The sequence below is a fragment of the Microcebus murinus genome, chromosome 2 (assembly GCF_040939455.1).
Source record: "Microcebus murinus isolate Inina chromosome 2, M.murinus_Inina_mat1.0, whole genome shotgun sequence".
In the NCBI taxonomy this organism is placed as follows: domain Eukaryota; kingdom Metazoa; phylum Chordata; class Mammalia; order Primates; family Cheirogaleidae; genus Microcebus; species Microcebus murinus.
In genome coordinates this window covers 963,546-989,247 of record NC_134105.1, presented here as the reverse complement: position 1 = coordinate 989,247, position 25,702 = coordinate 963,546, and the positions used below count along the sequence as shown (strand labels likewise).

The 25,702-nt window shown below is 57.9% G+C and overlaps 1 protein-coding gene and 1 long non-coding RNA gene across 2 annotated transcripts in view; one reads left to right on the top strand and one right to left on the bottom strand.

The window, feature by feature from the left end:
- The window catches only part of AJAP1 (adherens junctions associated protein 1), a 126,455-nt gene extending 109,894 nt beyond the window's left edge, over positions 1-16,561 (bottom strand). The window contains exon 1 of the mRNA XM_075993394.1: positions 15,727-16,561. Within this exon, the coding sequence (XP_075849509.1) occupies positions 15,727-15,755 (29 nt within the window). The 5' untranslated portion in view covers positions 15,756-16,561. The remainder of the gene's footprint in view (positions 1-15,726) is intronic.
- Positions 16,562-17,438: 877 nt separating this feature from the next.
- Positions 17,439-18,942, top strand: LOC142876324 (uncharacterized). Its single transcript, XR_012923219.1, has 3 exons — positions 17,439-17,556; positions 17,678-17,722; positions 18,222-18,942. It is a non-coding gene; the product is annotated as an uncharacterized LOC142876324 (long non-coding RNA).
- Positions 18,943-25,702: the final 6,760 nt, after the last annotated feature.

Sequence of the window (25,702 nt, the reverse complement as noted above, 5' to 3'; positions counted from 1 at the left end):
GCTCACGACACACACCACATGCAGAGCTAGAGCTGAATGAGCCTCAGTCTCCCTGGGTGTCCCCCTCCCAGAACTGAGGCTGGCCCGCGGCCACAGCACCCGAGATAGGGCAAGTTCCCGCTGGAGGCCTTGGGAGCCACTCTGCTGGCTTTGTAGGACCTCAGAGAAATCTCTTAACCTCCCTGCCTCAGTTTGCCCATCTGTGAAATAAGGCTAATGGTATTTCCTGACCCTGAAGGATTGCTGAAGGATTTTGATAATCAAAGTTTTTGAACTGCTTGGCACCTGATGGATGCAAAGGGCAGACGTATTAATTGCTGGTTCTCAAGCCCACCGATGCCTCATGGCCACGCCCACGACACACAGGTGGACGCCCACAGCCCCCCCCCCACACACACATGCACACTTGCACACACAGACACACGGCATTTGTCTCTCTAAGCCACTTTCACACATAGGGACAAAGGAAGCCACCACCCTAATGACCGTTTTGGGGAGCACCCCAATCCCCCCAAATGTCATCCCTTTCCTACTCGGCATCCCCACTCCGACTGGGCGCTGCTGTCTCACCGCCCTGCATCTCAGCCTCGGGGTCCTGCCAAAATCCAGACGCACAGCCTAGGCAGGGCCACACCTGAGAGGGGTCCCTTCTCTGAGGTGACCACGACGTCCCCAGGGAGGGGTGGGGCTCGCAGGGTGGAGAAGATGCTGCCCCTAGGGGGCCAGGGAAAGCGAGGGGGTGGTCAGAGCCAGTGTGGCTTTGTCCCACTTGGTCCTGACCAGAGGTTCCCTGCAGGGGAATCCTGAGCGGAATCAGAGCTGGAGAACTCCGGGGCCTGGGCCAGGCTGTCCTTCCCACCTGGGTGTCCTCTGGGTCCCTCCTGAGGCCACAGCCCCACCGCGCTGCTCTCCCGCCCTCGCCCGATGCTGCCGGGGCTCCACTCCTCACGCCCGCCTGCCCACCCAGCCAGCACGCCCAGGCTCTCCCCCCGCCCCGGGGCTCCCCGGCTCTGCCAGTGCCCGGCTCTCACCGGCCCCTGCCCAACCCCCCCCAGGGGCTGCCCTTCCCTTTCCCCTGAACACGCACAGGCAGAGAGGGTGGCGCTTCCCCTGGCACCTTCCACGGCTCCCAGCCCCCAGGGTAGAAGCTGGAGGCCTGGCCCCTGCCGGCCGGTCTGCCCTTCTCCTCCTGTCCACTGCCCACCACGCACCTGCCTCTCCGGCCACGGGGGGCCCCCTCCTGGGGGTGATCCAAAAGCCCCTGCTCCGCCCGTCCTCACACCTGTGCAGCCTGGACGTCCCTTCCTTCTGGGGCCCACCTGGCCTCCTTCCACTCGTCCTCTGCGACCAGGGTCAGTGCCGCCTCCTCCAGGAAGCCTCCTCCACTTCTCCAGATAGAGTTACCTGCTTCTTCCTCTCGGCTCCCTCGATTCCATTGGCACCTCTGCCGTCCCCACGGGGAGTTCCTGGAAGACCAGGCGCGGGATCTCTCCCGCCTGCGCCGGTACAGCGCGGGCACGCGGCGGGCGCTCATCCGTGTCTGCTGGACGGATTCGTCAGGAGGTCAGGCCCTCGGCCAGCCTGTCTGGGGACAAACCCCGCTGCTGTCCTTCCTGCCAGGCTGCCTGGCTCGTGCCCGGGGCCAGCAGACCCTCCAGGGACCACACGGGTGGCCGGTGCCACGAAACCACAGCCCCGACCTCCCCAGAGACACGGGGAGAACTGAGAGGCAGACACCCGTCCAGCGGGCCGGGCCGCGCAGGTCCTCCCCGGGCCCCGGGCTGCTGCGAGGAGCATCACAGTAGCCTGGAACTCGCTGAGGGAGAGGGAACCTGGAGCCGCGAGTGCTCGGAGAGCCCTCCAGGGCAGCGACGGGCGGTGCGCTAGCCCAGGGCCAGGGCTTCATCGACGGGCGCAAAACGCCCCCTGGACACCTGCGAGGCGTGACGCCACCGCGTCCAGGGGGGGACCCGGAGCCTAACGGGGCCATTCCATCAACATTTGCCGGGATTTTGAAATGCAGTGTCATAAAAATAAACATGCTTACTCTTGCCTTGCATAATTGGCTCCCTAAAGAATCCTGCGTTCTGAAAGCCACCACGTCCCTCAGCAGGAAGCACAGCTTTTCTCGGCTTCCGGGTACGGTCTTGAATTTTCTCTTGAACTCGGAGAGGGGAGCTGGGCAGTGAGGGAAGGCTGGCGCCCTGGGGGGCTTTGCCTCTTCTTAACGCACCCCGTCCTCAGTCCTTGGCGGGACTCGGGCTTCGGGCAGGGCTGGTCCGGTGGCTCCCAAAGGCCCCTTGTCAACACACAGACTACAGTGATCTGGCCCGGTAGCCTGCTCTTTGTGAAATAAAAGAAATCATTTCAAAACCTGTAGCTGTGCCCACGGCACCCACAGGTGCAGCCCTTGCTCAGGACGGCTCTTCCCAACGATGAGGGAAACGGAGCCCGCGGCGGATGTCACCGTCGGTGAGGCTGCGGTCAGCCCGGGAGGGCGGTCACGGGACTCGCTGTCGAAGGTGAGCTCTGGTTTTCAGACGCTCGGAGCAGACGCAGATTGGAGCCAGGCCGAGGGTCACCCACAGGTCAGGCCCAGGGCACAGAAGCCCAGAGTCGGGCTCTCCCCCAGGGCCACTCCTGACCCCAGCGGGAGGGCGTGTCCAGAGGACCCGGGCACCCGGCGGCGGGCGGAGCTGACGGGAAGCGCTCACTCCTCCAAACTACAGGGAAGGGCCTGGCCTCTGGTGCCCCGGGCAGGCCCCACTCTCTCGGGCCACCCCACGAACGGCTTCCGTTGTCACGCGGGTCCTCCACCGCCAGCGTCTGTCCTCCCTACCAGGTCCAGGACACTTGAAGTTTGGGAGGTGACCTTCTCACCCCAGTATGCCAGACACCGTGTGTTCTGCATGGAGCCAGGCTCAAGTCCCAGACTTGGTGGCCTTGCCCCAGCCTGGCGTGTTCCTCGAATACGTTCCGTCCAACGTGCCCTCTTCTGCACTGGGAATAACGGGGTGTCACGTTCAGAGGACAGAAACCGAGTGTCTGGGTTTGAGTGTGGACTCTGCTATTTCCTCGCTGTGTGGCCCCAGGCAAGTTGCTCAAGCTCTCTGTGCCAATCTCTGGACAAAGGCGCTGGCTGGAGGACCTACATCACTGGGACGCAAGGACAAATTAAGGCGTAACAAGGCCGTAGGGTAGTGCCGAGAACATAGGCAGGGCCACGCAGCTGTTCGCTGACACGTGTGCCTCCGTGCCATGCTCACCCCGGGACGCCAGGCGAGCCCGGCACGCGGTCCTCCTGGGGAGCGAGGGGCTCCGCGGCGCCAGGGTGACCGATCTCCCATTCCGCGTCCACTGCGGACAGGGCGGACCGTCTGCAGCCTCCTTCCCCTCTCCAAATTCAAGGAACTCAGAATCCTTCTCAACACAGAACCTGAGGAAGCAACCGCCAAGGCCTGCGTTGGCCATCAGAGCGGAGGTCTCTCGCCGGCCCTCGGTCTGAGGGGTCCCTGCTCTTGGCATCAGCTGAAGGACGCCGGGGGCCTACCCTCCACCTGGCCCTCGGCCCGGAACGCAGGCACTCCGACGGCCGGTGGATTAGCTGCCTCCCCCCAGGATGGTAAACGTTCCCTTCGTGTTTTCCTTTTGTGAAAGCAGGTTCCTCGAAGTCCCTGCTCCACCGGAGCAGTCCCCATCCTGGAAGAACACACACGACCCGGCCGAGGAGGGACCTTCCGTGAGCTGCAATGTCCACGGGCCAGCATGAGCCTGTGCGTTCCGGACGCTTTCCACGAGCTCTGTCCCGTGCTCCGACCCTGGCGTGGCCTCTTTCGCATGAAACGATGCCCTGCAGCCCTACCAGAAGGTGCTTCATAAGGGTGGGGTCCCCAGGTGGCCCTGCTGTCCCCGGAAGGAAGCTCGGCTCTCTGCTTTCTTTTCCCTGGAAGCACCCCGAGGTCCACCCTGAGGTCCACGGTACCCACGTGCAAGGGGGAGAAGTCTGGGTCCTTCCATAGACCACCTGCCAACCCTCCCCTCCTCCCCCCTTCCCTGTGGGCATCCGACAGCCTGGGAGTCCTGCTGATGAGCCAATATGCCCCCCCCCACAATGCACCTCTGCACCAAGGCAGAGTGGAGAATTTGTTCTCTGCATCTCCCCAAGACGCGGCCCCGCGGTGGAGCTCACTTGCCACTCCGTGAGCATTTACTGGATGAGAAATGGGCAGGTGAACAGTGGCCCGGAAGTAGGGAGCTCTTCTCCTCGGAGCAGAGGGAAGGAGCAAATGCAAAGCCAGTCCCAGGAGCAGGGACGCCTGGCCCCGGCACCGCCCAGCCGGCCAGCAGCACCGCAGGGGCCTCCTGGGACCCCAAAGCACCCACGTCTGTGGCTGCAGAGCACAGTGGGGGGCGAGAGAGAGGAACGCAATGTCCCCACAAAGACTTGCGTGCAAACACGCACAGCGGCACGTTCATCTCAGCGCCAAAGTGCAAGCAACCCACACGTGCACCGAGTGAGCGGATAAGCAAAGCGCGAATGTCCAAACACCAGAATGCTAGTCAGGAGTGAAAAGGGGATGCAGTGACAGTAACGTGCCACCGTGTGGACAGACCTCGGGGGCAGGACACCTAGCGAGGGAAACCAGACGAGGAAGGCTGCACACGGCACGCTTCTGTTTGCAGAGACAGCCCGGGACGGGCAAACCTGCTGGGACAAGATCCGCTCAGCGGTGGCCTGAGGCTGGGGTAGGAATGCGACTGCGTGTGAACAGTTAATTCCAGGGGGACGCAAGTGGCTGGAACTGGACCGTGGTGACGGCTGCACAACTGGGTTGATTTACTGAAAGTCACTGAATGTACACTCAAAGCGGGTGAGCGTTACGGCATGCAGATTGTGCCCCCAAAACACGCCTCCAAATGGAAACACAGAGGGCAGCCCCCCGTTTACCCAGATTTTCCTATGCCAGACTCAGCTTTCTCAGTGTGACCATTCGCTGATTTCTGCAGCTTGATTCCCATCAGAGCTCTCAAAGGGGGCCTCCTTGGATTCGATGGCATATTTATTTTTAATTATTAAATAGATTGAATAGCAGTATCTGTGTCATAGAGATGTCTTCATCTCCCCATGACATTTCATTAATTCTTCGCAGCGAAATGCTCTCTCGTTTTGACCGTAAACCTTTTACTTACCACTGTGGGTGCCAGAGAGACTTGTGATTTCAGAGTCAGCTGAACACAAGGGCTAAATCCATAAAGTGCTGACTTGACATCGCAGCAGCTGGGTCCTTCTCGTTTTATATATATATATTTTTAATTTTGTTTTGTTTTTATTCCCAAAAGGGCAACATGTAACTTAATAAAGGGAGTGGGAAGTCGATTTGATAGAGAAGCCAAAAGCTGCAGGGGATGCTGGAAAGAGCACAGGTGGACCCCGGGGTCCAAGAATCCCAGGTTCAAATCCCAGCTCTCTCATGAGCTGCCTGTGTGACCTTGGGCAAATCGCTTAACCTCTCTGGGCTTCGGCTTCCTCCTGTGGAAAATGGGAGCGGCCCATCCCCGCACCAGTGTAGACCGGTTGGCTCGTTTAGCGCAGCTGGATCACTTAGCACAAAGCTGGGCTACGGAAAGACCTAGAAGGAGACTCCCGTCTGGATGTGAAAGGGAAGAGGACGTAACAGGTGCAGGTGGTGGGATCTGAGAAGCTCACAGCCAGGTCCAAGGCAGAGCTCCCCACCGTGTGGCCAACTCCACTCACCAAGCGTGGATCGAGCACCCCTCCACACACACGCACCCCAACAGTTCCACCAGAAAGCCCAAAACCAGGTGATAAGAGGGAAGCCAGGCACTGACGTCCGCCCTCACAGGCTGAGGCTCCTGCTCCCCTGATCTAGAAACAAGAGACCAACTGTTCGCACTTGGCCTGCGATCCTCAGAGCGTGGTCTGGAAGCCACCTTACGAGCCAGGGTAGGAAAGTGGGGCTGACCCCAAAAAGGCTGCTCTATTTTCAGAGCTGACCTAATTCACGTAAGGATCTGGACAGATCTTCTCCTCCAGTAATTATGCAGCAGGTCGTTTATCACTGTCACTGGTGATGGGCCCCGTAGCATCAGCGACGCCTCACGCTCACGTGCTACTGCGTTTGCCTTCTGCAAACTGAGGCAGACACACAACGCAGCACGTTCCATAAAGCAATCGTTTACCAATTTACCTTGTCCACAGCACCTGCGACTGCCCTGAAATACAAACACACGTCCCCAGAGAAGCTAAATGCACACACACACGTGCACCGGACAGACAGTCAGCGAGGTGTGACTCTCTGACAGGTAAGTAGAGAATGTTACTTTGTTTTCTTAATTGAACTTTTTATTTTAACTGTAGCACCGTTAAGATGTGATACACAGAGACCCTGCAGACCCTTTACCCAGTCCCCCCTAGTGGTGACATCTTGCAAAACTACAGTGCAACAACATGACCAGGATGCAGCTGTGGGGACCCTCAAGACAGAAAAGACCCCACCCCCACAGAGACCCCACAGTGCCCTTCTATAGCCACGCCCACTTCCCTTCTTGCCCCTCCCTCTCTGTAACCCCGGCAACTGCTCATCAGTTCTCCATTTCTATGACTTGTCATTTCAACTCAACGCCCTGGGACCATCCCATGGTATGTAACCTTTTGGAATTGGCTCTTCGTCACTCCGCACAGTTCCCCGGAGATGCGGGCAGGTGCTGGGAGCACCGTGGTTCTATTCCAGGCACAGGTAAACCAGTGCAGTCTGCCCATTCACCCACTGGAGGATCTCTGCATTGTTTCCAGTTTGGGACTATTATAAACAAAGCCGCTATGAACATGGATGTGTGAAAATAAGGCTTAATTTCTCTGGCATAAATACCAAGAAGTGAAATGCTCAATTGTATAGCACTTGCATGTTTAATTTCTTAAGAGACTGCTAAACTGATTTTCGGAGTGGCAGTAATATTTTACCTTCCCATCAGCAACATATGAGCCATCCAGTTTCTCCACATCCATGCCAGCACTTGGTGGTGTCAACATTTTTTTTTATTTTAGCCATTCTGATAGGTGGGTAGGGACATCTCACTGTGTTTTTAAATGTGCATTTCTCTAATGATCAGTGATATTGAACATCTTTCCCATCTAAATATCCTCTTTGGTGAAATGTCCCTTCATGCCCTCCACCTATTTTCTTTTTTCCTTTCTTTCTTTTTTCTTTTTCTTTTTTTTGAGACAGAGTCTCACTCTGTTGCCCAGCTAGAGTGCTGTGGCATCAGCCTAGCTCACAGCAACCTCAAACTCCTGGGCTCAAGTGATCCTCCTGCCTCAGCCTCCCTAGTAGCTGGGACTACAAGCACGCGCCACCATGCCCGGCTAATTTTTCCTATTTTTAGTTGTTTGCCTAATTTCTTTCTGTTTTTTTTTTTTTTTTTTTTTAATATATATAGAGAGATGGGGTTTCTCTCTTGCTCAGGCTGGTCTCCAACTCCTGAGCTCAAACAGTCCTCCCGCCTCGGCCTCCCAGAGTGCTAGGACTACAGGCGTGAGCCACCGCGCCCGGCCTCTTCCACCTATTTTCTGATTGAATTGTCTGACGTTCCGACTGTTGATTTTTGAGAGTTCTTTATATATTCTAGACATCAATCTTCTGTCAGATGCATGGTTCGTAAATATCATCTCCCACTCTGTAGATCTTTTCAACCTCTGAAAAGAGGCTTTCAGAGAGAAAATCTTTAAATTTTGATAAGGTCCAATTCATTAATTTTTCCTTTTATGCATGGTGCTCTTGGCATAAAGTCTAAAACCTCTCTGCTTAGCCCATTTCGAGTTAATTTTTAAATAATGTGTGGGACTTAAATTTAGGCTCTTTTCCTCTTTCCTTTTCTTGGCTGTGGCTGTCTTGCTGCTCCAGCGCCTCTTTGTGAAAAGGCCGCCTCCCCTCCACCGAGTCTGCAGCTCCGTCACAAAGCAGCTGGGCATGTTTGTGGGAATCCAGTCCTGAATTATCGGTTCCGATTCATCAATTCCTCTGCTGATACTGTACAATCTTGGTTACTGCAGCTACATAATGAATCTATTCTAGTTCTTTTGCCGGTACATATACATTTTAGAATAATCTTATCTATATGTACAAAACTCTTGCTGGTTTGCAAAGGATCGTGTTAAACCTCCGTATCAATTTGAGAAGAATTGACAACCTGAATAAAGATCTGTAATCTTTAATGCTGAGTCTCCCAATCCATGAACACTGTATGCCTCTCCATCTATTTATGTCTTCTGAGATTTCTTTCGCCGACATTGTGTCGTTCGTTCTCTGCACACAAGTTGTCAACATAGCATGTTTTCTACACCTAATATTTCATTTTGTGAGCAACTGTCAACAGCATTGCATTTTTAATGTCAGTGTCTGTATGTTCATTGCTAGCAGATAAAAATGTAGTTGGTATTTGTGTATTTATCTCATCTTCTGTGATCTTATGAACTTATAAGCTCTAGGAGGTGTTTTTTTTTTTTTAATAGATGACATGGTATTTTCTATGAAGATAACCATATCATCTGCAACTATGGGCAGTTATAGTTCTTCCTTTCCATATGCCTTCTATTTCCTTTCCTTCCTGCATTGTACTGGCTAGAACTTCCCCCACAGTGTTACATAATAAGAGTGGTAGGAGTGGACATCCTTCACTTGTTCCTGATCTGGGCAGAAAAACATCCAGTTTCTCGCCATTAATATTCATTATGCAAATTAATAACAAATACTAATTAGTATTAGTTGTATACATGTTCCTCATCAAATTGAGAAAAGCACGCCTCTATTCCTACTTTACTGAGAGAGCTCTTGTCATGGATATATGTTGAATTTTATCAAATGCATTTTCTACCTCAACTGATATGATCGTATGCTTTTAGTTTTTCCCTTGGCCTTTCCACTCTAGCAAGGAAAAGTGCTCTGTGAGTTGCTGGTCTCACCACCTCATCCACTGACCCCACTGCCCTAACCTCAGAAAGCCTGTGGTCCTCGGTGACAAGTGACCAGACCTCTGACCCGGCCTCCTTGGGTCCTCAAAGCGCTACCTTACAAACTGGTGTGGGAGGCACCCGGCAGGTGCAAACGCCAGCTCGCACAGCCAGCCCCCTCTCTCCAGACCGTGGGCACCTGCAGGCAGCAGCCACTGCCTCATCTCTGCCCTACCTCTGGCACGGCGCGGCCCAGGCACAGAGCTGGTGCTCAGCAAACGTCACCTGTTGAGCGGGGGTGGGGGGGTGGGGGGTGGGGGGGGGTGGCTGGCTCACCTTGGCACCTCTATGCATTTTAAGGGAGCAACAGTGACATTCTAAAGGCAGACACTGGTTTGGGGCGTGACTGGCCCCAAGGAAATTACTTTTCTCACTTCCAAGTTTCTAATGGGAAACGTTCACACTGAGCAAGTGTCTGATATAATGGCCACTAGTTTCACTAGGCAACTGAGCACTCAAAAATGTGGCTAGTCCAGATGGAGATGTGGTCCGAGAATACATTACGCACCTGATTTCAAAGGCTTAGTAGAGTGGCAACGTAAAAGTAATACTCATTAACGCTATTTAGTATTGACTGCTGAAATGATCATACTTTGGATAGATTGCGTTAAACTAAATGTATCACAAAAACAAATTTCACCTACTTTTGTTTTCATACGTGGCTCCTGGAAATTTTAAAAATGCAGATGTGGTTGTTTCTTCTTTCTCCTGGACGGTGCTGGACTCCACCCTCATAAGAGCATTTTTACCCCTGAGCACCAGCACCCTCCACGCCCCCCCCCCCCATTCTTGGACTGCGTTGGAAGCCTTTGCGGGCAGAAACCCCCTCGTTCCTGGGTCTGCAACGGCACCTGCTCACGGGCAGGCACCCCCTGCTGGGCGCTCGGGAACCGAGACAGGAGCGAACACAGAGGTGGAGGCTTGCTGCTCCCCACGCTGCAGAGGACAGTGACAGCAGTCTGTTCACCCAGGTACTGCACACTCTGCTGCTCGCGTCTGGGACAGGAGCAGGGGATCACGGGCTGTGCGCTTGTCACAGCTCACTGGACTAGCTCTCCAGCATCCTCCCCCACCCAGGGACTTATAGACCCACCAGAAACTGCTCTTTCAAATGAACTGGCCCTGCCTCTAAGTAACTACTCCCTAGTAGGCAAATAAACGGTTCCAGTCCCCGAGAAAGCTGAGGGCAAGAGGGGACCTCACCCCAACTGCATAGCCATGAAGTTTGCCCTCGCTGCCAAGCCCACCCCTGCCCCCAAGTCCCCAAGTTCCCCTGGCGGCACCTGCCTCCCCGGCCTCCACTGCGAGACCTGCGCCTCCTTCACGGTCTCCCAGTTACACCCGCCCTTCCTCCCCAGTTAAAAATCTTATGCTCTCCCTCGCAGTGAACTGATGATGACCAAAAGAGCTCAATGGACTCGTCTTTGCTAAGCACATCTGCATTCCGACTGTGAAAAAATCCTCAAGCCAGCCAAAGGAATGAGTCTGTAATGGTGGAATCCTAAGCACCAGTAAGCCAGGCTGAAGAAGTAGTATCTATCTGCGGCAGGGCCTAAGCCTAAGGCTGGAAACCCTTCCCCGGAGCTCAGCGTGGAATTCGGGAGCAGCGGGCACAAGGGCAAGACTTGACAAACGAGGGGCACTCTGCCATGCAGACGCGTTCGTCCACCCACAGACATTTCCTGAACGCCTACTGTGCACCAGGCTCTCCCATCAAGGGAGGGTGAAGGATGAGACACAGTCCCTGCCCCAGGGGACTCTCAGACGGAGGGCTCTTCTCCAGTGCAAAACAGGAGCCCGCAGGCGCGCTCCCCAGCAGCCCTGGCCGGCAAGCCCCCTGAGTCCCGGAGGCCAGGTACAAGTCCCCGCTGCCCCCCTCCCCAGCAGCCCTTGAGGTCGCAGGCAGATGGGGTTCAGGAGCAGTGTGACACCACCCCCGTGGGGAGGGCAGGGAGTGAAGCCCCGGGAGCCGCACTGCCCAGGTAACTGCCCCGGGGGTGGCAGAGGCGGGGAGGCGGAGGGGTGGGCACCCGAGAGGAAGGGCCAGATCAGCAGGAGCCAAGTGCAGGTCAGGCAGACCTGGGAAGGCTCAGGTGACATGACCCGAAGCCCAGGTGAACCCAGCGCTGCTGCGACCACCTCTGTTTGGGGGGGAGCGGGTGGATGAAGCAATAAGGAACACCCCTTTGCTGCGTGCACACGTTGGCCGCAGATGCAGACACAGGCCCAAGCCCTACCCACCTGGTCCCCACTGGTGCAGCCCCAGGAAACTGCTCCTTGCGAACACGTGACTTCAGACACGCTGCCCTCCACCCTGGGTCTCTGTAGGTCACGTGGAGATATTCATCGACTCCGAAGGTCCCACAGGCAAACGGTGGGGTTCTGGCCTCTCGCCACCTCCGGGGCCCTTTGCAAAGAGACTCAAGGCAGGAGCTCAGCACAGCCAAGCCACCTCCTTGCTCCCGGGCATCCCAGTTAACTCCCGCCTGGCCCGGGGCCTGCTGGGAGACAGGCGGGCAGCTGCTGCTCGGCCACCAACAGCAGCAGGGAAGTCCTCACCACAGTCCTCTGGAAAGGGCTTCAGGGACCTGGCACGGAGGAAGCACCCGCCACTCCTGGTGGGCCGCGGCTGGGGTACAGAGCGTGGCCCCGATGAGGGCCTGGAGCAGCCAGCACTCCTTCTGGCACCAGATCCCATCCCAGCCCTGAGGCAGATGGGCTGGGGGACTCAGGGGCGTCCCCAAGGGTCCCCGGAGCTCTGGCATGGGCACACTGCTGCTCACTCTCTCTCCAAGGCAGATTAACTGAGAGTTAATCTGAGTTATGTAACCACCACTCCCCACTCACGGCCTCGTGACTAACCAGCCCCTCTGAATTCCTGCAAGGGGTCGAGGAGGCAGGCAGAGCAGCGACCCGCACCTGCGCCGTCCGCTCCGGCCCGAGAGAGCCCCTGGCCTGGCCTCCTCCCCGGGCCTGGATGGCTTCAGGCAGGAGAAACCCTCTCAAGCCAGACTTCAAACATGAAATCTAGATCAAGGATATATTTGGCTTTCCCAGCTAATCTTTACATCAGTTTGGTCTCTACTGACTTGTAACCCTTTGAAGCAAACTTGGCAACTACGTATTTAAAACAGATGACTCTTACATAACCCCAGAGAGGAGCCCCTGGGCTCTGGAAGGCTCCGCTCTTTGTGGGTCGGGTCGGGGTTTTGCGTTTACCCAATTTGTCATGACCCAGGGTCACGCTCCGGGTACCCTGCGGTTCTCGCACAGAAAGCCCATGGAATGCAGGGCCCAGGAGCACGCGGAGCCACATCTGCCCAACGCCGTGTTTGTGTCCGGGTCAGAGGGGCTGGGGCAGACTAGGCTGGGATGGGGCGCAGTCGTCCCTCCGGAGACCCGGGCCAGGAAGATGCAGGTGCGTACACTGGGGGAAGAGAGCCGTTCTGTCTCCTGGGGTCCAGAGAGCTCAGGGAGGCATGGAGCTATCTCAGTCCCTCGGGTGCCTTGCTCTGCTCCTCTCTCCAGCGCACACAAGAAAAGGCAGCAGGTGATTAAAATAAACAAACAGCCGGGCCAGACTGGGAGGAGCCTATTCCCTCCCCACCCCCACTCAAACAGCTGATCCCCAAGGTGGGGGCGAGCAGGACGGGAGGGGGACGGACCAGTGCTGCCCAAGGGTTTGGGCTGCCTCCTAAATCTGTGATCTAGCCCAGCATTATTTTCCCCGCTGACACTAGGTGGGTTCCAGTTGCAATCAAGTTGGTGGCGGCAGCTGGAAGTCAGCAGGAACCTGGATTCCCTGGGAGTGCAATGTCTGTGGACAGGGCGTTTGACTTCGGCCACTCAGCTCAGCTTCACAGCCCCAGCTGCCCGGGGGACTTCACAGTGGGGACGGTGGCAGCCAACCCAACACATGCCCGCTGCGAGGCCCAGACACGGCACAGCGCGCACGGGAGGGCTGGAGGGACTGTGGATCATGTCATCACGCACAGCCAGGGCCTCCCAGGCAGAGAGGCAGGGGAGCCTCGGAGTGGGGGGACAGATGGAATGACCCCGAGGGCCAGGGCCCGGGATCCGGATCACAGTCGCAAATGCCTTGGGTGGCCGCTCCCAGCCCGGGAGCGAGCCACAGCCTCGGCCGGCTGCCACCCCAGAGGCCACTCGCACTAGGCAGCCAAACCCTGAGCTCAGGTGGCGGCTGGTTGAGCAAGCAACCCCCCCACCGCCAGCTCTGACAGAGCCGCAAGCCACTGGGTCTCCTTCAAGGGCTGCCTTGCTCTGAGCCGATGGAGAGTGTCTTTGGAGCTTGGGTACAACCACCCAAAAGTCATAAAAGCAGCTAATAACACTCAATCTGTTTCTACCTCCTGAAAAAGAAGGCTCTGTTCTAATGCAGAAGCAAACAACCAAGCGGGACATGATCTCCGGAGCCGGAGCTACACTGAGTTAAAGCCTCTGCCCTGGCGGAGCAAGTGCGGCCTTCTGCCACCCGGGCTGGAAGCTCAGTGTCACCTGTCCTGACCGGGCTCTGAGCCTGGCAGCAAGAGGGGCAGTGCTCATCGGAGAGCCCAGAGTGGCTTGCGAGCAAAGGTGAAGAGCTATCTTGAAGGGAAAAGTGCTTTTTCTAGATCTTGAGCAAGCAACCCCTGGGCTCTCAGTCCCCAAGTGCCCATTGTGATGCAAAACCACCCAGACCCTCTGGGCACAGTCCTCCTTCTTCTGGCCAGGAGACAGCACTCACAGACCTAGCTCTTCCCAAATAGGTGACAGCTGGTCCTTAAAGGCACACTCGCCGAAAAACCTCCTGTGCTAACATCGAGGGGAGAAAACAAAAGGTCAACCTTCAAAATCACCAACAGAACTATTCCCTAGAGCAAAATCCCAAGGTTTTACTTAGGCATGCTTTTAGAGCAGTTATTTTAGTGAATTTTGGATCCAAAGAGAGGTTGCTTTCCATGATCTTTGCTCTCCTCTCCCTTTATCAAAATGTCTTACTTAATCTTCTAAGCCAGCAACTTAGCAAGCAAAAAAAGAAATAATGTCTGTTCAAGTAAGTTGCCATCAGGGATCAAGTGGCAGATGGCAGCTCAGGAGGCATCTAGGAGCGCAAGGCAGGACGATGGCTGGGGTGGAGACCTGTCTGGTCATTCGCAAGGCCTGGGAGGTCTTGCTGAGAGCTGTCCGGGCAGAATGGTGGACAGCAACCATGGGGACCTGGATCCGGGTCGTCCCTACAAGGCTGTGCTCGCTCCGTTTTGCCCACATCCCAGAACGGTCAGAGCCCAAACCTTATCTAGCCGGGGCAAGCGGGGCAAGCGGGGCAAGCGCAGCGAGTCAGCCCAGTCAGTACCCAGCACCCAACACAATGGCTCCACGGTTAACCTCTTACAGCCCACAGCGGCAAACGAGCCCGGCCACTGGGAGAAGGGATGCCAGTAATAACCTCTGACAATTTTCCCTAGATGCGCTAAACGGCAGTCACCCCTGCGTGCAGCATCAGCCCATCATTCAAAGGTAGCCAGAAAACGCTTGGCATCCCCCTGGCCCCTTCAGATTTCTCAAAATCAGGACACACGCACTTCATCCTCCCTTCGCCTGGCTCCCCCAGCTTTGTCTCGGGGTGGGGGCGGCCCAGGCAGCTTGCTCTAGCAACTACCAGCGCCTCCGGCTCCCCAACGCGGGAGCGCAGTGCATCCCAGTGGGCAAACTCGAGAACCGCACGCCGCTTCCTCCGCCTCCACCTATGTCCTCTTGGCTCTCGGTCCAAGCCGGGACCCAAACGCACCAGCTCCGCGCAGACCCCTCACAGGCTCCGAGGCAGCCTGCTCCTCAAAAGAACAACTGTGCTCGCGTGGGCCCAACCCACCCAAAGCAGGAGCTGGAGAAGCCCAAGTGCCACAGCGACTGGGCAAAGTTTGCCGAGAAGGGTCTTTCTGGACACCCCCCACCACGGGTTCCCGGCTCAAACCCCCGTTCCAGCTGGCCCTGGAGTTCGCCACACGAAAAAGCGGTGGGGCGCGCCGGCGAGTGTGTGTGCGTATGTTTGGAAGGGGGTGCCTGCCCGCGCCCCCCCCAGAGCCCTGGCTCTCCCGCCCCAGCTGCCCGCCAGCTGTGCGCGCCCCGCCGGCCCTGAGGTCACCCACAAACAGCTGGATCAGCAGCTGGGAGCTTGGGAGGCCCCTGTTCAGCCCCGGGGCATGAGAAAGGGGAAGGGCGGCTGGAGTGGCTGTTTGGTTCTGATTTCCTCTAACTCCGCCTGCAAAGCTCTCGCTGGCAGCCGGGAGCTGTGGCTTTCCTCGGCAGCCCCGGCCCCCGCGCCCGCCGCGCCCAGCGGCCCGTGCCTCGCTCCGGGCCCCGGGAGGAGGCGCGCCGGGGCGACCGGCCAGGACACTGCGCTGTTGGCGACTGGAGCTGCGGGCGCGCCCGGCCGGCCCCACTGCCTAGGTTGCTGGGGCGGGCGCCGCTGCCCGGACCCCAGACGCGCGGAGCCCAGAGAACCGGCCGCTCCCTGCGAGGCCGCCGCGCTCCGCGCCCCGGCTCCCGGCGAGCGCCCCAACCCGACTCCCGGAGCACCCCGCTGGCGGCTCCCGGGAAGCAAGGAGGGGGCCCTGTATTCGCCACGCTGAGGAAAGCGCCGCTCCAGTGCAGCCGGCACCCACGCACCCCCACGCCCCGGCGCTGGCCGGGTTGCTCACCTGAGTCCTAAAAGCTGTTGAATCCACATGGTCACGTTTCGGGGAGCGGGGCCTCAGACCTGGCTCGCCCCGGCCATCTGCGCGGCGCCCGCGCCCGCTCGCTTCCGTCCCGCGGCGCTGGTCTCCGGCTCTCGGTCCGCCGCCGCCCGCCGCCCGCCGGCCGCGGGGCGCACAGCGAGTCAGAGCGCGGCCGCGCGGGGCTCCATGCCGGCCGGCGCGCCGCCGCCGTTGGGGCGCATGGCTCAGGCGGGGCGGCCCGCGGGGGCGCACATCCTTCGGCCGGGGCGCAGGGCTCGCGGCCCCCTCCGGGGGCGACACAGCGAAGGCGGCGCGAGGTGGGGCGTGTTCTGGCGCTGTCGCCGCGCGGCTGGAGTCTGAGGAGCCGCGGCTTCGCCCTCCGGGGCGGCGAGGAGGGAGGCCGGCGCCGCCGCCGAGCACGGTGCGTGTCTCGCGGCGCGCGGCTCTTGCCCCCAGCCGGAGCTCCGCGCCGAGGGGGCGGCGCTGCCTGGGGCTTTGGGCGACGGCGACGCGTGCGGACGAGGGTCCCCTCGGCGCGCCGCCGGATCAGGGGGCTCTGCCGCGGATTGGCGTAGCTCAAGTTGCCGGGGGCTCCGTCTGAGCGCTCACTCCGCAGACGGCTGCGGCCCGGAGGCTGGCGGGAGGCGGGCACGGGAAGCGCGCGGGGCGAGGGCGCCGTGGAGCGCGGGGCGTGGGGACGCGCGGCGGCGGCGCCGCGCCGAGGAGGCGCGCGGGGATCCCGGGGCCCCGCCGCCCGCGCCCACCGCGCCCGCCGCAGAGCCGCCCGCGCTGCTCGGCCGCCTCCCTCCTCGCGTCTGCCGCTCCGCGCGCTCGCCCCCGCCTCTCCGAGTCGGTCCCAACTCCGCCCGCCCGGCCCGGCTCACGTCACCCGCCTTCCCCGCCCCTCGAACCGGAGCCGAGCCCCCGGCCGGCTCTGGCTCCCTCTTGCCGCCCCGCCTCGCCGCGAGGGACTGTGCCTGGCCTGGGCGACACCGCAGGCGGGGCTCCGTCCGCCCCTTCCCCATCCCTGGCCGCGTCCGTGTCCCCACCTTGGGAAAGGCTAGAGAGAGGCCGCAGGCTCCGATTGGACCGCAGGGCACCGCCGGTTGGTGTTGCCAGGGTAACCGGCTGGCATGCGAAGCAGGTCGGGGTTCAGACCCGGTTATGGGTGCGTCCCGTGGACGGAAAGCGGGTCTGGGGAGGGGACGTTCCTGAGGAAGGACTGGGGCGGCCCGCATGGAGCAGGGGCTTCGCGAAAAGTTTCCTCCCGGTCGCCTGCAGGGGATTCTGCTGGGCCCCGGGCCCTAGCAGGTGGAGTCCTTGCGTACCGGCCTGAGCTTCAGCGCTTCTGCCCGAACCCAGCGCCGGCCTGTGTCCCCCCGGTTATCCACAGCACGGGGCTGAGCAGCCAGCAGCCTCCTTGCTCGACCGCAGCAGCTGCCTGGCCTGGCCCTTGCTCCGGAGTCACTGGAAAGTTCCAGGCGCCTCGGCTCCCAGACTCTCCGCCAGCGTGTCCCCGCCCCCATCCCCAACCAGGACTCCTCCTTGCCCACCCCGTTAGGCTGTATTCCCAAGGCAGGAGTAAGGGAGCCAAGGCGCTGGCTGGGGACCCTTCCCCCAGAAAGTGACATTTAGGATTCTCTGCCGACTCCCTGAGAAACCCACACAAAGCCCTGCTGCCGGGCTGCAGGCTGAGGGCAGTGCGCGCCCGAGCTTGGGAGTCCCGCTGGTGCAGCCTCGTGGGTGAACAGGGGAGCCAGGTCCCGGGACGGGGGAAGAGGCTACGACCCCCTGCACAGGTGCCTCACCCAGGTAAGCTCTGGAGTCACTCGAGCGCAGGTGAGAGCAGTGAGGCCTCCCGGTGAGGGGCAGCTGGTGGGTGGCAGAGCTGGGGGACCATGGCTGGCCTTTCCTCACTGGACGTGTGGGGCAGGTCCACTGTGCCCAGGCAGGAGCACCAGGACACCTGCTTCCCCAGGTAAGTGAAGCATGGTTGCAAGAGTGCCAGCCTGACATGGCTAGGCCACGGGCCACTGCGTACCCCCGTGGGGCCCTGGCCACACTGTCTGACCCTCAGTTTCCCCATCTGTGGGACGGTTCCATGGTCCCTGCCCCGCGGGGGCTTTGTGAGGAGTGAGAAGGCCTCTCCCCAGGTGACTGTTAGGGTCTGTGAGCTGGTCTGGGGGCCAGCAGGGTGGGCCAGCACGTTGCCGGCCTGGCCACTTGTGGGTCGGGTCATCCTCCCCTGGAGCCCGGGCGTGTGAGGGCCCATCCCATCCCGGAGGCGAGACGGGAAGGTCCTGGAACCACGTGCGGCCCAGGTAGCAGCAGGGAAAGGCCCCTCACTGCTGCCACCTAGCGGGGACAAGCGGGATTGCGGCGGGGGAGGGCCTTCTTGCTCCAGATAAGCCTTGAGGGAGGGGACAGGTGGGCTGGGGGCGTCCGGACTCTGTCTGTTCCAGGAACCCCTTCCCCAGCCTCGTGGACGCCGGCTGACCTCTCAGAACACTTTCAAGTGCATTGACTACAAAGCACAGGATTATCAGGAAACCAATTATGTTGAAATGCATTATCAAAAGAGTAATAAAACAAATGTCTAAAATAGCAATGCATGTTCTCCTTTAATAATGCATTCATAAGCAATCTGCAGACCCAGAATCGCCACGCTTTTGATGTCGAGATATGCAGCAATACTTTGACGTACCTGCAGCCGTGGTAATAGGAGATGGAAATGCCCGTGTGGTGTCTGCCGGTCACAGGTGCCGTCCTACGGCTGTGTTCTGCTACCTGCATTTATAATGAAGGGAAACACTGAATTTCTGTTAGGGTGACCAAAAATAAAGACGCCAATTTTTCCTGGTCCAAGTTTAAGGACCCCTTGAATTGTATCCACGTCCCCTGGCGGTCCGTGGGCTGAGAAGATAGAAGAAGGAAGTGTTTTCTGAAAACTGAGGTGGGGACAAGAGGGGAGAAGTCCCTGGGGGTAGTCAGAGCCCAAAGACCACATCCATGCCATTTCAGTCTCTGCAGGGGCACGGTGACCTCTGCCCTGCCCAGCCTGGAAATTAGGATCTGGGACCAGGCACGCCGATTTCTTCTCTTCCTAGGGTAGCTCAAGTCCAACCCTCTCGAAGTTGAGTGCCCACTTCTGATGTTGTTTGTTTCCATTCTATCCCTTGATGAAAGAGATCATTGTCATGTTTTGCATACCGTGAAACAATAAAACCACAGCCCCTGTTTTGCCATTTGTGTAACTGGTTTCCTGCGCTTTGATACCTCTCACATTTCTGACCTGTTCGTTCTTCTCCCCTTGGGAATTGGGGGGGGCGGGTGTGTGTCACCCAAAACACACACACACACACACACACACACACCCTGCACACCTGCCAGGTTCAGCGCGTACAGATGGAATCTTTTCAGATACACCTGCTGTGGAAAGTTCTTCTGGCCCGTTGTCCCTGCTGGGAGGAGCCCCGCCCTGGAACCACCAGAGCCACCGGCCCTGGCCTTGCTGCCTTCTCACCTGGTGGCTGTCTCTGCTTTCCCAGCAGAGGTTTGGCAGCCCCCGCAGGGGGGCCTCTTTGAAGCTCTCCTAGGCCATTTATCTAATGGCCTTCACAGACTCGACTATTTTTAAAACCCATCCAAAGCCAAATTGAGCTGCCATTGTTCATTTCTCTCCCAAGGAGGTAGATGTGTCTTAACCATGACATTTGATTAAGTAGCTAAGTTTGTGATTTTAAATGGAAGGGAAAATGCTGATTAAAATTATGATAAGTTTCTTGAAAGCATTCACACTCCACATCTTCTCCCCCCTCCCCTTCCCTGCCGTCTCCCCCCACACCCCCACCCAGCAAAACCTGCATGTGGCTCAGCATGCAGGGAGGGGGGGGGGTGACTGACTCAGTGTCACTTTTCCTTCTCAGGGGAGGTTACGTGCTGCAGACTTTGCAATTCCTCCCCCTGGCATCGGCGCTGCACCCCGGGTGAGCTGCACACAGCTGCGCACCCCAGCCGGGTGCAGGGCACAACATGACTCACAGGACAATCGTACCGCAAAACCAAGGGACACAATTTGAAAGCAGTTTCTTGGCATTGCAGGGTTGGGAGGTTTGGGGGCATGAAGCCGGAAGAGGGGAGGGTCGCAGGGTGGGCAGACGCATGCAGGGAGGGGCCCAGGGGCCCACTTGGGTCCTTTTGCTCTCTGGCGACTGGGAGCCGGATAGCATCATTGCAGCTCCCGTCCCGTGTGCTGTCCTGTTCCGCTTCCACCAGCCCTACAGGGTGCCCCGCTCCTGGCGTGCTGGGCGGAAGGCCCGTCTCTGCTGTGGGGCGGCCCGGGGGAGGATGACAGTGGCCAGGGGAGTTGGGAGGAAGAATTAGGACGAGGTGACTAGCTCGGGAGGAGACAGGGAAAATCCCCTTCCTTCCTCATGTTCTAGAAGACTCTGGGCCTTGGGTCAGGGCAGGAGAGGATGCCTGACTTCCCACGGTTCTCAGGATGGGGCTCGGGACAAATTATCTGGACGTTAAGAAGAGTGGGAATCAGAGACGGGAAGGGGCCACGTGGGTGAGATCAGACCGAGCTGGGGGACAAGTCTGTCGCCGGCAAGTGGAGGCCTGGTTTGGCCGGGGGCAGGGGAGATTACCTGCTTGTCCCGTTGACCGAGCCCTGAGGGTGTGGACGAGGCACAGAGAGTGGGCTCATTGGGAAGCTCCCCAAAGTGGGGTGTGCAGCGGGCGGGGTAGGAGGTCCGACCCGGGGCTGCCCTCCAGGCGGCCGAGACCCTCAGCTCCAGGCAGAGAAGGCAGCGCTGGACACCTGCTCGGTTCCCAGGCGACGGACGTCTCCTGCACATCCAGCCCTGACCACGTCCGTCAGGCCGGGCGGGATCACGTTGCGTCAGCAAACAACCCCAGAGCTCGGGGCCTAACGCGTCCCGCTCAACCTCCCATACTCAGCCGTACCGACGATGTAAGGAGATAATGTGCTAACACATCTCGTCTTCTCCGGGCCCCTAAACTCCGTGATGCCAGAATTCGTGAGAAGGAAGAAAGCGTGTTTTCTGGCAAGCGTGTGGAGTTCACAGACCACCTCCTACATCCAAACCGAAACACGGATCCTCGAGTCTCAAAGCCGGGAGGATTCCGAGGGAGACCTCAGCACCCACCCTGGGCGTGGCACCTGCCTGATGCTTGTCGATGCAAGTGGCCTTTGGGAAAACAGCTCCCCTTCTGCCCCTGAGACGGCGGGAGAGTGCAGCGCTGGGACTCGCGCCTCTACCCAGAGAGCAGAGCTGTGATCACTCCATAAAAACCACCAAGAAGTTGGTTAAAGGCACAAAAATACGGTCAGCAGGACTAAGTTCTAGTTCAATAACACAGTAGGGTGACTGCATAGTTTGCTGTGTGTTTGAAAAGAGCTAGAAGAAAGGGACTGGAAGGTCTCTAACACAAAGGGAAGATAAACATGCGAGGTGATGGATATCCCAATTATACTAATTTGATCCCTACACGTTGTGTGCATGTATCGAAATATCACATGTACCCCAAAATGTGCACAACTATTATGCATCAATAAAAAGACATCACCATGTTTTAAAGTTCTGCTGCAGTTCAAGATCTTGCCTCACACACCAAAAAGCAGCTGACCCCTCTGGGCCCCTTCTGGGCCAGTGGTCACCCACCCACCTTCCCCGAGCCCCCGCTCACTGCCAATCTACAGCACAGAGTAATGGAGTGGAAAAGCCACTTCCTCTAGCAGGGCCTGCTCTCAGCTGCTAGCCTGGGGCTTGAAGAGGCTTCCGGAACATGCTGAGCGGGGAGGAAGACATGTCACTTATCCAATGTCCTGATGCAGGACAGCTGCCCAGCTGGTTCACCCCAGCGTGGCCAGAAAGCCACCCCAGTCTATGATAAGCGCCAGGCCCCCGGTGGTCAGCCGGTGGTCTGTAATAAACATCTGACACCCGTGGGCGCTGCCATGGAATCTACGGCCACGGAGCACGGCCAGCCCTCTGGTCCTGGGACTGAGAGACGGTCCCAGGGCTTCTGGCCGAGGAACCGGCAACCCGGGGTCGGTGTTGGAGAGCTTGGAGTAGGGCCAGAGGCGGCACGCCTGGGATTAAGGTATTCCAGCGTGGTGACATCCATGGTGGCCGTGGGTCACGTGCATGTGTCTAAGAGGATCCTGCCTTCTGCTGGGAAGGGCTGACTGGAGCGGCCCGACCCGGCCGTCTGTCCAGTGCCAAGGCCGTCCTGAGCGCACGCCGAGGAAGGCACTCCCCGCAAAGCCGCCTCTCGGCCCACTCGCGTCCCACCCTCTGGGAGTGCTGAAGAGCAGAGCCCCTGGCGGGCAACACGCGATCCGGGCAGTGAAATGCGAGCTCTGCCAGTCGCTGCCTCAGCCAAGACGGCCGTGCTGCTCTCTGCATGAGCAGTGCCAGCCCTGCATGTCACCCGTGCCAGCACGCTTTCTCCAAGGTCCCGCTGCCGTGTTGCTCCTGTGCGGAACACGGCTGGTCGCTAGGTACGCAGGTGCTGCCGGCCGACCACCCAGCATCCGCTCTCCCTTCCCCCTTCCTAGCAAACTCCGGCGGTGATGGGGAGGGGAGTCTGGCTAGAAGTCCGTATGTTCAAGCCTCCCTTATACCCACGGTGGCCTGTGACACCGTTCTGGCCACCGAGATGAAAGCAGAAATTGCTAGATGGGACTTCTGGCAAAGCTCTGGAGCAGGGGTGCACACACCTTTAGCACACACCTTTCGCCTTTCTTTGTCTTGTGTCCTGCCTGGAATGCAGATGGGGTGCAGGAGATGGAGCAGCCGTGTTGTCCCCATGAGGTGGCAGATCTGAGGGAGGAAGCTATGTGCCAAGAATACCAGAGCGAAAGGGTGCAAGGAGCCTGGGCCCCTGAGGCCTCACGGACATCCATGTGAACCCCAAGTTACCTACCCTCAGACTTTCTGTGAAGCAAGAAAAATGAGTCTTTCCCTAGTTCAAGCTACAGCTTATTAAGTTTTCTGTAACTTTCTGCCAGATGTAATTGTGATTTGATAGAGCAGCAAGAGTTTGCCTGAGAGGCTGTTGAAAACCTCAGGCACAGGCCTTCGCTCCTTCAAGGCTCTAACTTTTGCAGGGAGGAATGTTGCCTCCTCCTGCTAAAGGCTGTCGTCAGAGAGGAAGACTGAGATAAGTGTGGACTCAAAGGGCTAAGCAGAAACACAACACGTGGGTTTCGGGTTAATTCTTCACACTACCCTCTACACGTTTTGGTCTATGCCTATTTCCCTGAAGTTCAAAGTCACACTTATGGCTGAGTTTGGCATTGGGTTGGGGGTGGGGAAGCTAAGGACTTCATCGGCCCTTCGTTCCAGCGGTGTGTTCCTGGGAATTTCACTGAGCAAAGAGCACAATGCAGAGTCTCCCGGGAGGCTGACTCCCGGGTCCAGGTTTGGGGTCTGGCACCCAGGAGGTCTCCCCTGGTGTAGACACCAGCAGAAGGCTCTCGATAAGGCAGCTCAGAGCTGCGGTGTCCAAGCAGGTGCTTCTAAGCTGAATCGGGCCCAGGTTTCCCAAGTGAGAGCGAGGAATCTCTTTTGCCCAAGCTAGACAAAGCAGTGACAGCAGCCTGGGTGGGTTTGGGGGTGGGACCCTGCTGGGACACTTCCGCAGAATCAACACAGACCTGTGTACGGAGCAAAAGGAAGCTGACAGTCATCAGAAGAACACAGGTTATTTTGGCTTTGTTTTTCGTTCTTATTGGGAATCAGATCCTTTCTTCTGGCCTCTCCCGAGTCACAGCTGCACGACCTTAGGCCAGTTATCTCGCCGCCCTCACCACGATTCTCACGCCTTGAACGTGGGAGGGGAAGAGGCGTGCCTTGGGGTCTCTACTGGGACAAGTGTCGCGAAATCTCCCGTCATGCTGGACACTCTTAAAAAGTTGCCATTGTTAGGAACAGGCCCCCTGTCAGTGAAATGGATCAACGCCCATGCGTGGCCATCAGGTGTCCATCAGCTCACTCTTCATGCAACAGGCATGTCCCGTGCGTGATCCGAGGCTGCAAGTATACTTTGTAAGTTGAACACCCCCATGGGGCGTATAGTTCTGCGTGGAATTCAGACAAAGGGATTCGTCACCTATAAATGTGTCACTGTCAATTGCAAAGCTTCTCTGAAGGTCAGACGGCAGTCTTCGCGCCGTGTCCTCATGGGGTCGTCCCTCTGTGTGTGCAAATCCCGTGTGTCTCTTCCTTTCCCGGACGGACACCAGCCCTCTTGGATTAGCACCCCGCCCTCCTGACCTCATTTAACCTTAAGCACCTCCTTAGGCCCCTACCTCCAAATATAGTCACCCGGGGGTTAGGACGTCAGCAAAGGGACTTTGGGAGGACACACTTCAGTCCAGAACACTGACCCTGCCCACCAGGTGCCCCCACACTGAAAGCTGCCACATTAGAGGGACTGCCAGGGGCACAAACCACCGGGGGGCTTACTGACACGGAAAATGTCGGGCGCTGGGACGCGGCCGCTTGCCGCCTCCCCGTCACTCCGCATCTACGCAGGCCAGCGCTGCGTGTGGCCAGTTGGAGGGCACGCTGCTGGGCCGGGCTCCCGCTGGAATTCCCCTGTGCCCACGTGCTGCCGCCTGTTTATGGCCACACTGCTTGCGTGATCCTGATTGGGTAATTTTTGAATCCCACTGTTTTTGATTGGATGTTAAAGCTTGTTGTTGATTGGACATTAAAGCTTGATGTTGATTGGATGTTAAAGCTTGTAGTTGATTGGACGCTTTCTGAGCCCTACCAAGGGTATAAAAGCAGGAGGAGAACAAGGAAGGGGAGCAGAAGGGTCAGAAGACAGGAAGAGAACTGTGACACTAGGCGTGCTGAGCCTGCCGGAGGAATAAAGGCTGTTCTCCGCTTCTTGGTGTGCCGCTCGGTTCTTTCCCTGGTCGAGAGCTGTCACGCTAGCTGTACACGTTGCCGCAACATTGTGAAGGAAGAATAACAGTGTGCACAGAAACCTGCACACACGTGCTCACAGCAGCCCTGCTCACAGCAGCCAGAGGTGGACGCAGTTGCAAGTGCCCCTCAGCGGATAGACGGGTAAACTAACGTGGCCTGTCCACGCCGTGGCTCATCACCTGGCCACGTGACGGAGGGAAGTGCTGACACACACACGTGCTGCACTGGATGCGCCTTGAAGACATTCTTCTGGGGGTGAGAAGTCACGTTGTTCGTCGATGTGACACGTCCGGAGCACGAAAACCCAGAGACAGCCAACAGGTACCTGGTTGCTTGGGGAAGGGGTGGTCAGAGGAGTAACAGCTAAAGGATGCAGTTTGTTTTGGAGGCTATGAAATGTTCTAGAGTTGACTTTGGTGATGGTTGCACGTATCTGTGTACAAACCCAAATCCACTGAGGTGGATTGAATCGTGCACTTTCCGCTGTTGAGTTGTATGGCACGTGACACTGAGATGCTGCTGCGTCTCGCTGAGCTGTTGAAGAAACCGTGCATGGGTAAAAGATCCATTCGGACTAAGATAAACCGTTGGGTTTTATGATGTAACAGGGTGCAGAAAGCTTGGACATGGAATTCCACTTGCATCTCACGGTTAAGAGACCACCACTTGGTTTTTCATGGGGTATCAAACAAGATAGCTGTAATTATATGAAAAGTCTATTAAAATGCATCTCTTTCCCAACTACCTGCATGTGCGAGGGCAGGATTTCTTCCTGTTCTTCAACCAAAACAGCATAAGGCAACAGATTGATTGAAGAAGCAGATAGGCCAGTCTAACTTTTTAACTTGGAAGTGTTATTTTTAATAAAATGTTGTTTACATCAATGACAACAGTTTTTAAAAAGAATGAGTCTTGAGAGGGAGACTCAGCAGGGGTTACTGGCCTCGGTGACAAAAGGTCCCCGAGCTGACGCTGCTGCGAGTCGTTGG